The sequence below is a fragment of the Serinus canaria genome, chromosome 6 (assembly GCF_022539315.1).
Source record: "Serinus canaria isolate serCan28SL12 chromosome 6, serCan2020, whole genome shotgun sequence".
Lineage (NCBI taxonomy): Eukaryota > Metazoa > Chordata > Aves > Passeriformes > Fringillidae > Serinus > Serinus canaria.
The window spans coordinates 6,646,385-6,662,818 of record NC_066320.1 but is presented as its reverse complement, the minus strand read 5'-3'; the positions used below and the strand labels follow the sequence as shown (position 1 = coordinate 6,662,818).

The 16,434-nt window shown below is 42.1% G+C and overlaps 1 protein-coding gene across 4 annotated transcripts in view; it reads right to left on the bottom strand.

Moving 5' to 3' along the window:
- ANK3 (ankyrin 3) overlaps nucleotides 1-16,434 on the bottom strand; it is a 339,095-nt gene that overhangs the window by 89,440 nt on the left and 233,221 nt on the right. For all 4 annotated transcript variants that reach the window (XM_050975984.1, XM_050975977.1, XM_050975979.1 and 1 more), the window contains exons 10-18: nucleotides 15,781-15,978; nucleotides 13,926-14,024; nucleotides 12,159-12,257; nucleotides 10,823-10,921; nucleotides 8,595-8,792; nucleotides 7,995-8,093; nucleotides 7,173-7,271; nucleotides 3,271-3,468; nucleotides 769-867 (exon numbers count right to left, since the gene is read on the bottom strand). In XM_050975984.1, the coding sequence (XP_050831941.1) occupies nucleotides 769-867; nucleotides 3,271-3,468; nucleotides 7,173-7,271; nucleotides 7,995-8,093; nucleotides 8,595-8,792; nucleotides 10,823-10,921; nucleotides 12,159-12,257; nucleotides 13,926-14,024; nucleotides 15,781-15,978 (1,188 nt within the window). The remainder of the gene's footprint in view (nucleotides 1-768; nucleotides 868-3,270; nucleotides 3,469-7,172; nucleotides 7,272-7,994; nucleotides 8,094-8,594; nucleotides 8,793-10,822; nucleotides 10,922-12,158; nucleotides 12,258-13,925; nucleotides 14,025-15,780; nucleotides 15,979-16,434) is intronic.

Here is a 16,434-nt window from a genome sequence, read left to right as displayed (position 1 = left end):
CATACACCTAGCAGAGAGCTATGAAAGCTACTCCTCTGCAAAAGAGTGCAGGTCAGATTGTGAGATCTGCTTCATTTAGCTGATTTGATCCACTACAGCCCAAGTATTTGATCTCAACTGATTTCTTGCCCAGCTAGAGGAATGCCTCCAAGATCTAGACAATGCATGAGGAATGTAAGTGCAATCAACACTGAGATCATTATCATTAAATTTTGAGCACTGCACACCATTAGGGAGCATAAAACCTCTCCTGCAAAGGGTCTTTGCTACAGGACATGGATCTTAAAGAGCAATACTGTGAAGTGGGAGGTGTCATTGCTGGTGGTCTCAAAAGCCATTCCCAAGCATCTTGAAAATCCAGGTCTCTTACTTAGGAGTCCAGATATTTAGGCAAAACTATTTTTAGGCAAGTAAATTTGATATGGACCACCATTGCATATATGTATTTCATATTAGATAACAATTTCCTTACTGAATAACTAGATCAATTCCACTTACCTTCAGTGCAGCACAATAATAGGATACAATCTAAACCTCTATTGATCTAAATATCTGGCAAGAAATAAGCTTACTGCTCAGAGGCTGAGCTTAACATTAAACACCCAAGCTTTTGTATCTTCAATTTTCAGAATATATTCTGCAATAATTTATTACAAGGAATGCTTCCCTGCTGTGATTTCAGTTTCACCCTGAAATCAATTCCTAGCCCTGTCTGGAGGCTCATGGCTCCCTGGAAGGAAATATTTCACGTGACAGTGGTGTTCATACCTTTGTCTGTGCATCAACAGCAGCTCCCTGGTTAACCAGAACCTCAGCTACATTGACCCTGTCCTCTTGGGCAGCCAGGTGGAGGGGCGTCAGTCCACTCTGGAAATCAGAAACAACAAGTAACCATCTCCAGAGGAGGCACACAGACTACTAAAATGCAGATTCAGGTATCAATAAAACTCCAAACATCCTTAAAGAAGTTACACATTCCACTTTCACTGTGTAAGGTGCTTTGTTATCACACTGTTGATCAGCAGGAAAGTACAGTTCAAAAGCCTGGAAGATGATGTTCCTTTAGGACAAAGAACATTTCTCCATGCAGTGCTACATGGGGAATAGCAAATTAGAGCACTTCAAGAAAAAGTCACACAGTATTTTTTACTTCCTAATTTACTTCCTTATAATGAGTCAGATTTTAAAAGCAATATAGAATCATTGTTTACACTTCTGAAAGATTTTAGATTCACTCAGTTTTATCCTTACCTTTTTACTCCTCTACTAGATCATTTTCAGACAATAACACAAAAGAATAAAACTGCATTTCTCTGAGATCAGGCCCATTTCTCTCTGCTCAGAGAGTATAGAGACTTGATAGAAAACACATACTGATAGTAATTTTTCTTATTTAAAACCCAAGATCTAAATATCCTCAGAACCTCAGAAAACTATACAACTTTCTGCCACTTAAAAGGGGTAGAAGATAAAAGGGGAAGGAGAGAGAATCTGCTGAGGAGATGTTGTTAGGAATGAGAAAGAATATCCTTTCCTTGCAAATGATGGTTAATTTTCTCTCCTGCTCCTAGAGGAACAGCACCAAGGACAGAAGAGCAAGTGGTAGCAGTTGTCACATCAGGCAGGAACACTCACTAAGTTTCCTACCCTTGAACCCAAATTCACATCCATGGTGCACTCCCTACCAAGGCCAGTTATTTTGAGATGGTCCAACTGCATTTCACTCCAAGATGCAATTCTGATGACAACAGAGCTTAGGTGGGTCACCTGAGAAAATTTGTAACATGAACCAACTATAAACTACCCAATGGAGACTGGCTATTAATGGCCAAACCTTCTAAAAAGATTTAATAAGTGCTCAGTATGGGGGCTCCGAGTATGCAGCTCCAAACCATCCTGTGGGTCCTGAAGAAATAAATGTTTTTACTCCTATTGCAAAGCTGCAAAACTCAGCAGTCAGTGGCTTTGAACATCTGGCTTTGAATGCAAAGGTGCTGTGCTCTGAGGAAATGTGCATCCCTGAGAGAGTGTGGAGGGGAATTACTCCTCAAAGGTGGTTTTATCAGCACAATGAGAAATTGGAGATTACAGCTGAACAGATTGCTGGATGCTGAAGGTAATTAACCCCTGGTGGCACTGAATCAATGTGCCAAGCACTTCAATCGTGCTCCCTGTATTAGCCTCAGCAGCAAAATGGGACAGCCAATGGATGCAGAGCATGTATGTGGCAAATTTCCCTGTGGGGATATGAAGTCCATCCTGCAATGGACTTCATACAACTGAGACTTGTGGGGGAAAAAAAAAACAATCCACATTTGCAAGAGAAGCTTTCTGAAGGAGGACCCACAGATAATCAAATTGGAAAGTTATAAGCAGGAAAACACAGCAGCCCTGTGGAGAACACCCACTGCCTCAGAGGATACTGACTCTTCCCACCTGCTGAGAATAAGAAATATTTTCCATGAATAAAAATTTCGATAGCCGAATCTAGCCACACAAATCCATTCCGAAACTGCACTTGACAATGTCAAATAAGAATGTCTAGTGGGGCATTTAAAGAATTAAGGCTGCACATTTGCTAGAAACATTTCTATAGAGCAGAGTTAATGGCCTATGAATTCACACAAACTAAAATACATCAAAACTTTCCTACCACCAGGAGAAATGATACCAAAAGTCACTGTGGGCTAAGGAACATACCCTGGGGAGGAAGAACCACTTAAATTAAGGAACAAAATCTCAGAAAAAGTTGCTGTTATTATCCCATTAAAAAAGTCACCATCTCTGAACAAGTCAGCTGTTACCATGAGGTGGTAATAGTTGTTACCATTTGCTGGTACACATTACATTTTTTGTTATAAAATATTATAGTGCTAAAAATGTTACAAATAAAAAAAAACCCAAAACAATAAAGCATATGTTACAATTACATATGTAACAATTGAAAAATGGGCAGGCACATTCCTAGAGGCTGATAAATGACAGGTGTCAGCCCCACAGCTCCCCTGTGGGGAAGATATTTTCTCTCTGGCCGTGTTTTGGCAGACTAACATAAATTAATGCTGGATTAATAAATTCCACTGCAGCATGAGTTATCACCAAGCCTTGGGTACTACAAAGGCTCCTTCAGTGTGACGTGGCATGCTAGCAGAGACGATGATGTGTGTTCAGACGCCTGCAGCGGCTTTCAGGGGGCAAAACAACCGCAGGGCCCTCTCCTCCTCATCCCATTTTTCCAGAGCCTTAGCCCCGGGCTGGGGGGACGCCCACCTTGTTGCTGAGGTTGACGTTGGCGTTTCTGGAGAGGAGCAGTGACACCATGTCCACGTGGCCGTCCTGGGAGGCGAGGTGCAGCGGGGCGATGCCCTGCCGCGTGACGGCGTTGGCGTCGGCGCCGTACTCCAGCAGGGTGGTCGCTATGTCCATCTGGTTCTTCTTGGCAGCTATGTGCAGGGGCGTGTAACCATTCTGCCAACAGAGAGCACTTCGCTCAGAGCTGCTCATTCAACAACCTGATAAATCACTTGGCTCTGCCTCCCCAACTCTGTGAATAATTACGCCATTAGTTCTGAAAATTCTGTCAAACGCAGTCAAATACAATGTTAACAAGATGTATGAACCAATGTATCTGACCTTTAGGCAATCTTTTTTTTTTTTTTAAGTACTGCTACAAAGAGGAGGATTCTGAAGTAAATTTTCAAATTTGGGAAAAAATATCTTTTCAGGAAAGGACAATCTATAGAAATAGGAGTTTGAGTTTTGTTTCATAGACATTTCCTCCTTTTCCTTAAATGTACATAAAATCTACCAAACAGAAGAGCAGGATGTGTGTTCATAACTCAGAACAGCTGTTATTGTTTGGGGTTTTATTCCCATTTCCCAGTGTGAAAGAAAGCATCATGCACATGAAATATGGCCTTTCTTGCAGCATTTACCCTAAACCTTACTGACAAGCTGGTTTTGTTTTCAGATCAAGGGAAAACTGAAGCATGTAACTTTAGAGTTGTGCATTCCTTATCTTTTTATTCCTCCCAATATGTATATCCAGCGAGCCTACTACTAAAAATAAAAATGCAGTATCTATTGCCTGATACAATTTTGTAGCTCTAAAAAAGACAGACAGGCAGAAAATAGATAAGTGGATATAAAGAATAACTGATCAGCACACAAATACCAAAACTCTGATGGAGGTAGGACCAGTTTTTGGTACAGATTGCAATGATTGTTCAGTCAAGAACTTCCTGTCTTTCAGAAATATATTAGCTCTCATTTTCAAGTAAATGACAAATGTGCACACATTTGCACTTGAATAAGAGACAAGGTCAGGGGGGATGAGGCCCAAGCTGCATAAACCATTTTCTATTTTTGTATGGCATCATAAGTACCATTTGCATCTCAGATTACCCAGCCTAATAACATCTACCTGAAGGCACAGAGCATTCACCTGGCTGGGCTCCTCCCTGCACCCACAGGGCAGCAGGGCTGGTCTAAAAAGGAAGAGATGCAGAGCAATGCAGGTATGAGCAGGGAATAAATACATGGGGGCTCACAAATGATTACAAGAGAGCTTTAATAGGAACCTGGCAGCAAGAGATGCACAGCACTAGTTTCATGTGGAAAAGGTTCTGCAACCTTCAAAATTCAATTCAGATTCAGTTCAGATCTTGGATATGAAAATATTTGGAAGTGACACTCAGGAAACACAGTGCCACAATCAATAAAGGAAGCACATGGCCACTTAATTTCCACTTTGAAGATAAAGTGCTTCAGGAAAAACAAGCATAATCCTCTCCTTTAGACTTCCTGCATGATACTGCCATGTAAAACAACCACTGCCACACGAGCACCTAATAAATCCTAAATACTACATGCTAAATCCTCCATATCTGCTAAAACATAACTCCTTGAAATGGAGCTCATATTACATTATATAAAATAACAAATGCAATTTCCAAGTCTTTTCCTCAGAAATGGGCATATATTCCTTTCAGTGGAATGGACAGCAGCAGGTTGCCAAGAGAAGGCAAAAAAGAGAGCTGAAAAATAAAAGCCGAAGTTCAGCTCAGTCCCAGTCTGCATCTTCTCCTCATAAGGGCAGCACTCTGTCATGATGCATAGATGGAGAAAGGAGCAGAGAAGTTCAGAAGGAAGGGTATTGAGTTATTATGGTTGCCAAGGAAAGGAGTAGGAAAAGGGAAAATGGTTAAAGATGAAAGGACAGAGGAAAACTAAAGCTTTGGGGATGGTGTGATGAGGAAGAAATGCACTGTAAAGTGGATGTTAAATTCAAATTAGGGATAAGCTGCACATAAAATTAGGCACAATTTTTGCCTATGAAAGAGAAGAATGGTTCATCAGGATAACTGTACCACAGCACTAGACTCTGACATGCTCATTTCCCATACCCTGTCACTTATCACTCCTTCAAGGCAAATTTTGCTAGGCTTGGCTAATGAGCCACACTTAAATTAAGATCAGTGTAAAAGACAGTAGTGTCACAGGAAAGGCAACCACTGATGAAACTAACTGTGGAGCCAGTGATGAGATATGACATAACATTTATTTACTGGACCACATTTACAAAAAGTACAGGAAATCATCTGCTGTTACCAACATCATCTTTTGGATGAGTGCACAGCGGGTGCCCGAAGCAACAAACATGTTATGGTTAATTTTATTTAGTATTGACGCTCTGCTGGCTGCTGCCGTGGCTCACTTGCTGCAGAGCACTAACAAATGCTTTCTTTTAGGCACACTTACAGCTGGCACTTGGAGGCCTGAAGTGGCAGCTGCAGAACTGCTCTGTTACAGATGGGGAGGCTGAGGTGACCTGACACATGGGTTTGTGCCATGCTGTACCACAGTCTGTAGGGCTTCCACCTTGGTTTGGACTTCCCAAGCCCTTGGCAGGGGCTGCTGCCATCCCTGCCCCTACAGGATGCACAGCTCCCACTGGCAGTTTCTTTCAGTGAAAACTGGGTCAGTGCCTTCTCATCCTCTTCAGAAGGCCCTTCCTCCCCCCCAGTGGCATTTGAGAGTGCTGTGCTGCAGTAGTGAAAGATCAGAGATCACTCTGGCTGTCCCCCTGGGGCACGGCTCTGGCAGATCGCCACTACAGACAGCATTGATTTTAAACTGTGCTGCTGGCAGTCCGTGTTTATTTAACTTCTCCCTCCTTGCACTACCAGCTCTGGGACCCACCAGTCCATCCTCTCCTGCAGAAGGGCTCCAGTGTATGGCTGCACTCAGCCATGTGTGAGAGGAAGGCAATCAAGGAGCACTGCCCATCTAACTACAATACTGCCTTTTCCATTAGCTCTCCTTTCTCCACAGGGCTTTTCTTTTACAGTGATTTAAGGAAATTGTCTAGGTTGTTTCAAATGAAGTATTTACACTGCACTTAATCTGCTTTAACCTACATATGTTTCCATCCTGCATTACCTAATGCTCCTGCTCAAATATCGATTATACTCTGATTGATTATAGTATTTATCCAACCCATACTTAAAACTGGGATCCACAAAAGAAATAATTTAAGCTTTTCTAAATTCTCTTTGTTTTATGCACTACCAGAATAAATTTACATATTTATTCCTTTATATCCTCTGAAACCTTACACTAGGCATTGTCTTGCCTACAGTAAATTACAAACAAAGCAGGGCTGTGACTACTTTTATTTCTTGCCAATCCATTTATGCTGGGCTGGAAGTATTTTTGTGAAGCACATGAATAATTATGGATATTGTGCTGAGAAACTTATCTTGCCTCAGATGTCATCCTGTGGCACAAACAGAAGTACCCCTGCATAGCTGGCCTTCAACCCCAAGTTTGCCCTGCACAGATCTTAAGATGCAAAGATACAAAGTTGGCTGTTTTGGAGAAGTTACTGAAGAGACTGGACAAATGAAAGCAAGGCTCAGTATTTTCTGAGACTAAAACTGGTGATTTAAAGTGTTTCTGCATCCTTATTTGCTTTTTTTTTATTGTTGTTTTATTCACCTGCAGGATTATTCTTAGCAGCTTTATGTGGATGTGAGACATTAACAAACAAGGTCACCGAGCCTCCTGCAACTGCAAGCATACACAGCTTAGAAAGAACAGGGGTAGACAAGAATAAAATGACATAAAAAAAAGCCTGGGTATTGCTCCCCCAGAGTGGCCAGTACTTGTACCTTGGCAGAGGCATGAGGCGAAGCTCCCTGGTCCAACAGGAGGAGGGCCACCTTTTGATTATCGTAGTGTGCAGCTACATGCAGTGGTGTTAAACCGCTCTAAAAACACATGCAGAACAAACAAGTGCTGTTACAGACCCTCTCCAGGGGAAACTCAGCAGTTCGGAAAATTCCAGTAGATAAGGTGAAAAAGCACAGTTGTTACTCGTTCGTGTATCCAGAGTCTTTGGGAACTTTTAGAATCAAAAAATAAAACAAATTTGGAAATCCCTCCCGAGCTGTGAAAGCCCCATGCGCTTTTCCCAGGGAAGATGAACGGAGAAGCACAAATCCGTGCTGCCCCCAGGGTAAGGAGGTCAGACCCTTGGCAATGTTTTCCTTTTACTGCAGAGGATAAGTAAACTGGCCCTTGGATCTGCAAAAATCCAAGCTGGGCTGGTTTAAAAACTTGAGGTCCTATTGGCCTTTGCCCCCTGCCTCATCATGAGAGCTGGGGAAGCAGAGCCAGCTGCCCAAATACTCTGATAAGGGCTGTAAATAGTCTGGGTAGGAACACAGGGGAATGGTTTGTCTCCATTCCCCTGGATGTGAATGCAGAGCACATCACTTTGTTGTCAATTAATGACAATAAAAGTCACTTTGTCAAGAGTTTGCTGGCTCTTGGCAGCCCCAGCAGGGACTGGAATACCACATGAAACCAATTCCAGCTAAACCCAGGCTGTGGATACTAGTGTGATGGTAAGTAAGTAAGAGGACATTAATAAATTATTATCTGGTTTGAGATATTTGCTGTGCAAGTGGCAGTGGTTTCTTCTGTCCTACCTTGCCAGAAGCATCAGGAGATGCATTCTTCTGAAGCAGGAGGTTGGCTACCTCGATTTTCCCGTACTTTGCAGCCACATGCAGTGGAGTGAATCCTTTCTGTAAGAGAAAGCAGGAATATAGCAGCCCTGGGCACCCTTTCTCAGGGCAAACAAGGTTTGTCTTTGATCTGCAAGGATGCAGCTGCTTCCATCCACCCCCTTACATAGTCCTGAGTACAGGCAGAAAGTCTGGAGGTTCCCAAATGCCCTGTGGGCTCTGGAGGCCCTTTCCTTGCAAGGCAAAGCACTATCTATCTACTTTAAACAAGGGACTAGTCTGTTCCTTTCTTCACACTACCGAAGACCCAAGGGCAAGCCTATCAACACCCACCCGGAATTTCTGCCCTGCATTCCTTCCATTCCAAGAAAATGCATGTCTGCTCAGTGGGATGTGTTAAAGATCAGGTCCTGAGGTGCAAGCATGAAGCTTTGTACCCTTTTAATAAAACATAGCTCACACTTACATTGTGCATCTAAATGACTCTTGCAGCATTTAATTCACGAGCGGCCCTTGCTGCAGGTGTGCTCTATGGTTCTGCCGCTCCTGCAGCTTGCTCACCTTGGTGATGATAGACAGAGATGCACCATGATCCAGAAGAACAGAAGCTACATCTTCGTGCCCTTCCCGAGCAGAGAGGTGCAGGGGCGTGTAGCCTGACGTGGTGGCTGCATTGGGAGATGCTCCCTGCTGCAGCAGCTGCTGCACGATGTCTGCCTTGCCCAGGCGGGCAGAAATGTGCAGCGGGGTTTGGTCATCCTAAACATAGAGGGAACAACACAGGCCTGCATGAGAAAACTGCCCCTCACACTGGGACAGGAGATATTTGCCCACGTTCTGTCACTTTTCAAAATTGCACCCAAGTGTTAATTCTGCTGAGGTCTTAGCGAGGGAATGTTGCACACTGGCTTTCTCTGTGTCATATCATAAAGATACCTTGCTCTCTGTTAGTGCATCACAAAATATTCCAGACAGTGACATAATCCATAAAAGTGAATAAATTGACCCATTTTCTTCCTTATCAGGATTTGCCTCACTTTGCTTTGCAGGCCTTTCTTAAAACAAAGCTAGTGCATAATTCTGTTCCTCACATCTTGATCTCTCTTATATTTCACAGCAAGACTTAACAGCTTAATCAATTATTGCCTGGAAACTTGCATAAAGTATAATAATTTTTGTGCTTTTTTAACTGGTGAATGATTGTTTGGTATTTTGCAGTTAAATTTTCCATAAGTGTAACTGATGATAAAACATGGTGTAGAAATTAATTGTCACTTTCTACTTCTCATTCAGAAGACAATAATCTGAATAGTTTTAAGTATGGCGTTTTCCTGTCATGAATCTGATGGTTTATTTCTTTTCCTTCACTGAAAATATTAGTGTTGTGACCTTGTTCTGAGAGTTTAAGAGGTAATTTCTCATCTCTTCATTATCTTGTTCTTTTACTTTTGTCCTCTCCCTTTTCTGTTGTACAATCTTAAGATTAAGCACACTATCACAACAGTGTGGCCAAGCATCTTCCTCTCCCCATTTTCCCCTGCTGAATTCTCTACCTTTTGAGAACTGTCCTGCAGTTCTGGGCTGCTCTCTGCAAGGGAGGCTTCTGCCCGTGCCCATCCTACAAGAGTGATTTTAAACCTCTGGATTTAGGATGGGAGCATACCAGGATATAAATGCTGCTCCTCTGCAGGGCAATTCTCCCTCGACTGGGGGAGAATCTTTGTGGTTCTTAAATGATTCCAGTTTGTGCCTCTTTCCCACAAATTTCTCACAGCTGATGTTAGCACTGGTGTATAATCTACTACTTGCATTTAGTTGTTATTTATGATAACAAACTGATCACAGGCAATGGCAGTTTGCACAAATTAAATCATTCTGTGAATTTACTCAGAAAATATTTGCATGACTGCTTCTGAGAACGAGCTGTTCACTTCAAGATTGTCTTTGGAGATATACAAACCACATGAATCAGTTCTATTGTCAGGATCCTTGCAGATATTAAGTGTATCAGCTAGAAATATTTAGTCAGAGTTCCTTATAAGTAGATAATCTTAACAGCAAACTTACTTGTGACCCATTTCACAGATAATTTCACAATGAAAAATCGTTTGGTTTTTTTTTAGGCAACATCCATTTTATGCCCATTTGGGGAAAAAATATTTCCTGAGTTTACCTATTAAGACTGCTATTTATTGCACCCATTTATCTCCTCGCCCTGCCTGTTTCCTGGAACTCTTTCATTTCCATAATTTGCTGTGTTCCTTCATGCCTCTTGACCATTTCTTTTTCCTCCACCCCTACCTTCCTCAACTGCAATTGTTTCTACAGGATCTGTTCCTTCTTTCCAGCGCTCTACTACATACCCTTACTGTGCCTCCTTCCTTTAGGTGGTGTTCCTTAGAAGTCTAACTATTTCTAAATACACAGAGGCTGTTGCTTTAGGGACATGACAGGAGACACCAGAAGCCAAGGGTTTCCAGTTCTGCTGAAATAAAAGCAGACTGAGGAATTCCTCTCCCTCCTCAAATCCCACTTCAAAACAAAACTCTTCAAACACATGATAATTTATATTAAAAACTGGGATGGTATCAACCTGACATCTTCTGCCTTGTCCCTTACAGATCACTCATGGCTACAGTAAGAGGGTACATAACCAAATATCAGGGGGCACCACAAAGGCTTGGCTTCATCTCTTCCTCATCCTGAAGGGCCCACCCAAGATGAAGGTGACTCCTTGCTTTGCCCAGCAGGGATCATGCAGGTTTGTTCCCCCTGGGCCATGTCCTCACCTTGGCTTTGGCCTCCACCTGGGCTCCGTTCTGCACCAGGTACCGCACGACCTCGGTCTGGCCAGCCCTGGCTGCCATGTGCAGCGCTGTCTCTCCTCTCTGCAGCCAGCAGCAAAAACAGAACAGAGTTAAAGACACACTGCAGGGAGAGCAAACACCAGCGTGCTTCATAAACACAGAAATACCAGAGACCCAGCTCAGAATGATCTCCACTGGAGAACTCTGCTGTAGCTGCCTGTAAGGTGTAAGATTAAATCAATGTTCGGCCTGACGCTGTGTGCTGCAAAGCAATTTATTGCAGGGTCAGTTTCCCAACTCAGTAGTGCCCTTGTCATTATTTTTTGCTGAAAAGAGACAGTGCAATTTTTATATTACTAGAATTTTATTAGCAATGTTAAAAATTATATCCTTAATTTAGTAAAAAAATGTATTTCAAATTTTGTATATTTGGGCACACATATATTTGGCTTTCCCTCTGTAATGCCTTATGCCCCTACTATTATTTGTTATCTGACAAGCACTGAGGTGACTGAACAAGAAGGAAAAAAAAATCATTACTGAGTACATTCATCTAAGGCTTCATGGACTTACTGAAAGACAAATCCAAGGAAACCAGAACAATTCAGGAGGGAAAGTGGTTCTTATCTTTTTGGGTATTAATGTGTCTTTATGTACAAACATCTGCTAATTTACAAAAGGTGTTGCATTTTTACATAATTTAATAGAATCAGCAAGTGAAGACCTTAACAAAATACTGTCTTCTAGCTGCACCTGTGTATGCAAAGTGAAAAGGAGGCCAAACTGATAGAGGATCTGCATGCTTCTGCTTCTCTTCCACTTTCCAACTTTCACATACCCATCTAAGAGCAAGTTCAGTTTTTACACATGGCCTGGGAGCCTTGGGGCACACAGCACACAGCCAGCAGAGGAGGCTGGATGGACACAGGCAATATGTCCCCACAATCTGCTGCAATCTGTTGAATTTGCCTTAAATGGCAGACCCCCAGGGTCTTGGGAAAACAGTGCTCAACAGCCAAGCACAGATCTCAAAAATTACATCTGAGAAGCTACAGTATGTTCTCATTCTTTACTTCAGAAAATCAAGAGATTAAAGCCTGCTTAGGGTCAGCCCCCTGGGACATTTCCTCAACCTGCCAAGCATCTCCCAGGTAGGAGTCAGCAGGCTGCACTTTGCCATGACTCCAGCACGAGCCACAGGGGCTATGGAGGTGGGTGGTGGACAGCAGAATTAGGTACTCCATCCCAGTACTGCTCCCAGACATTATCACACATTCATTCCCAGTCCTGCCTTGCTGAAAGGAATCCCATGACTCACCACATTGGTCGTGTTGGGGGATGCTCCATGATGCATTAGCTGTGATACAATATTTACATGTCCCATGAAGGCAGCAACATGGATTGGAGTTAGGCCCGACTGAAAAACAGACCAAAGTCCAATTAAAATGCTTATTTCCACATATGTTTACAAGAGTTTCATGGGGAAAACATGAATTTTTCTAAAGCGAGTAAACCCAGCAGCTGGATCTTCTGAGAGGGTTTTATCTTCTTAAAAGCATATACATGTGCTTAAATTAAAGGGCACACAGGGCTGGGAACACCTATGAGTGTGGTTCATGAGCAAATATATAAATGTTCTAGAAATTCAGTAGCTCTTCAACAACAAAATCAACCATAGCTAAGCAAGATTAAGTAGGCATTTGCTAAATATTGTCTTGGAACATGAAAAAAAACCATATAGAAGCATTCCTGGTACCAAGGCAAGGCTTTCTGAAACATTCAGGTTGTGTAGAAAAGATCACCATCATGAATCTGCACCACTGCCCTAACACAAGATATGAAAGCCCAACTGGAGAGAAAGAGAGGGAGAGGGGAAAAAAGGGAGCAATCATTCAGCAAGGCATGACCTCAAGGATTTTCCTTTAAAAATCCAATCAGTAGTTAATATTTCCCCACGTGGAATCACCCTACAGCCTCCTCACAGCTGCTTCTGCACAGCTGTACCAACAGTCAGCCAGAGCCTTCAGAAGGACCTTTTGCTACCAAGGGCAGGAGAAAGCTCAGTGGATCTCTGGAAATGCCCATGATTTAGGCAGCTTCCTCACAGATATATACCAGTCCCAGAGGGCAGAAGTGAGGAAAGCACTTATCTTCCTTTCTCATGCAGAAGAGCAAACATGAACAGCAAGGCAGAATAACTGGCCGAGTGTGTAAATTGTTTTACCTGTTTCAAACAATTTAGTAAATGCTTTTAAGAGTTTTTAAATGCCAGTCTGGAGCTGCATGAACTGTAGGCAGGGCAGACTCTTCTTCCTCAAGCAAGCCAGGAAGGGATCTGCATGGTTTGCTGCTGAATATTTAGAACAACCCCACACACATTAAATTAAACTCCATTTTGTGGAGATGAACTATTCCCCATTGCACCTTGTTTAATCCATGGAATTCCCTGTCATTTCCTAACATGGCCCATTCCACAGTGGTCACACATTCATATATGTGATCTTTGCTCCTCTCCTAACTTGGTACAATATACATACATGGGGATAAAAATTCCCATAGGAATTAATTCATCTCAGAATTGTTCCAAGAACTGGGTGCAGGCTATCTCATGCTGACTGAAGTGACAGCATATTGATTTCTGTCTAGCTGATCTGTGATGTCCCATGACGGTGGAAGAATAGAACTTCTTTGTGCAAAGACAAAAAAAGGTCTGAATCAAACCACCTTTTGAAACAGGACTTGAGTGAAGCATAGTCTTCACCTTGATTTCTGTAACAGAGCACATTTCATCCTTAAGGCCTTAAATTACAGAAATAAAATTGGCAGAAATGGTAGATTTTAGCAAGTTATTTTTGTTTTATTTCACTTGTTATTCTCACTGTAATCCCAACATATATCAGTTGTCTGTGATTCATCAGGGCAGCTGACTTTATTGTTCAGTTTTATTATTTCATAATATCGAGTTGAAAATAATTGTTGACTTAATTGGTCCAAGCTCTTCCAGAAATACTGAAATATTAACCAATCCAGGGGCAATGAATTCAGTAAGAAAAGCAAAGGCAAGCATGGAAAGACCCTTTCTTACCTCAGTTACAGCTTGAATTGATGCACCGTGCTTTAGAAGAAGTTCCATTACTTTTATTCTGTTCTTCTTGCAGGCAATGTGAAGAGGTGTAAAACCATTCTGGAAATGAGAAAGGACACACTTTTGGATGCCCTCATGTAATTAAAAAATTGAACTGAGGATGGAATTCACAAAATACATTCTTCCATTTTAAATGAACAGCTCCCAAATTTATTTTGGCATAACTACATTTTTCATGTAAGTAAAAATTTATAAGATAAAGATCTATTTCATATATCCAGTTCTAATTATGAAATATATATTGCCCCCTACAATAATAATTTATTTTTAAAAATAATTTCAATTCAAGCAAAACTGTCAAACCCTTCCTTTTTGCTTACCATATTCACTTTGAACTGGCGAGGGCTTTCTGCTGGAGTTTTTGGGGAATTTGGGGTGGGTTTTTTTGGTTGGTTTTCTTTTAACCTTTTACAACTGCAGGTAAAAAAAGCACTTTACATTTTACAGGCTCTGGAATTTACATCTTCTAAACTATTTTTACTACTTGTTTTGTTTGGGGTTTTTTTGGGTTTTTTTTTTTTTTCCATTAATTCCCTGTCATCTTACTGCAACTAGAATTATTTCACCCCCTTCCTTTAAAAAAGATGTGTGCAGTGGGGTCAACATTAGAACTATCATCTTATTTAGTGTGAGATGATACCACAGAAAAAAAGTAAATCTGGAAAAAAGGCTGTCCAGAACATCCACAACTGGTACAGCAACATCAGAGCAGTGAGTGCTGAAGCTGCTGGGTACAAAAGAGCCTTTGCAGAACATTCTGAAAACAACTGGCAGAGCTGGTCCCTCAGATCTGATCAAAAACATCCTTTTTTACCTGCCCTATGGTAAAGAATATTGTTTTCATGATGTGAGGTCCATGTCATTGTCTGTTCCAGTGTAGCAGCTCTCACCCCTCTCCTTGGCAGTGCACAATGTCCAGGGTGAGCTCAGGTGTGCTTCATATATTGTAACAGCTTGACCACAGACACCTGAATACAGGCTGGTCTGCCACAAAAAGCACAGGGGAAAGGAGAGAAGGAAATCTGTGGAGCCTGTGCTGCCTTCAAGAGAGTCAATCCCACCTGGCTCATGAGGGATTTGGGAGCTCACATAACATTTCAGGAGTCAAATGAGTTAGCATCAGGCTGAGACCAATCAACCCAGTTCATGTCAGAATGTAAATTTGTTTGGAACAGTTCTTGAAGAACAAACAAAAGAGACATTTTAAATAGAATGGACTGAGATTGCAATTTGAACATAAAGGCATTAATGTATTCTGTTTGAATGCAGTTTAACTGCACTAATGTATTTTGCTGCTGAAGTTGTTTCTAAAGTAGAAAGGCCCATGACTCCATTGACATAGAATGCCACAAATACTCATTATGTAACTCATTCCTGCCTTTCACTGTTTCACATCACTGAGAACTTACAAAAATTCCCTCAGTTTTAAACACCACTGATTATTTTCTGTGTACAAACACTTGGAAAATAAGGATTCTCTCCATACCAAAAACTACAGCAGTTACATCTGCAGCTGTTTCATCTACTCATAATCATAAAAACCTACCAGGAGGCACAAGTGCTCTAGTTACACTAGAAACTCATAAATCACTGCTGCCTGTCTGCAAGCAAAGGTGTTCTCTGACTGAAGGGTACATTATTAACACTTTGAACCTCGAGCGTTTGTTCTTGGGCTGTGGCAATAACAGCACATCCTCTCTGTCAGCCATCAGCAGGCACAAAACAACTCCCAGGAAGTCCCAGCCCAAGTCTGCAGGAATGTTTGGCTGTGAATGGTGCCCTGCTGTGTACTCACCAGTGCTTTGGCATTAGGATTAGCTTTCTTGTCCAAGAGAACCTTGGCGACTTTGTAGTGGCCACAGTGGGCAGCGACATGCAGCGCGGTCAGGTAGTCATTGGTGACATCGTCCACAGGCACGTTGTGCTGGATCAGGAGCTGAACACAGTTTAGATGATCCCCTTGTGTTGCCATGTGCAATGGAGACAAACCATTCTGCCAACAGAGAGACCCAGCAGGATGGGTTACAGGATGCTCAGAGAAGGGAAACTCCTCCGCCTTGTTCCTGAAGTGTTTGTTGATGAAGAATTTTACAAGTCCGGAGAGAACCCAAAAAAAAAACCTTAACATGTTCAGTGTAAGGATGGGGGTTCTTACTCCAGAATTTGGAGATTGTTTGGTTAGGGTTTATAGGCAGCCCCACACTGAAAAACCATAACATACCAGCCATACTCTAAACTTGGCTTCCTTCTGCCAGCACATCTCAGACAAGCTGCTCAATTTACATGAGTGACATGAGGAATAGCACTTTGTGACTCTTAACACCCCAGCCAGGAAATCTGCTGGTTTTTAAAGCTGAGTTAAACTCACCACTCTAAACGTGGCCTGTACAAACCAGCATGACAGCACAGTCAGAGCATCACTCAGTGAACACTACAGCCTTCCTTCATC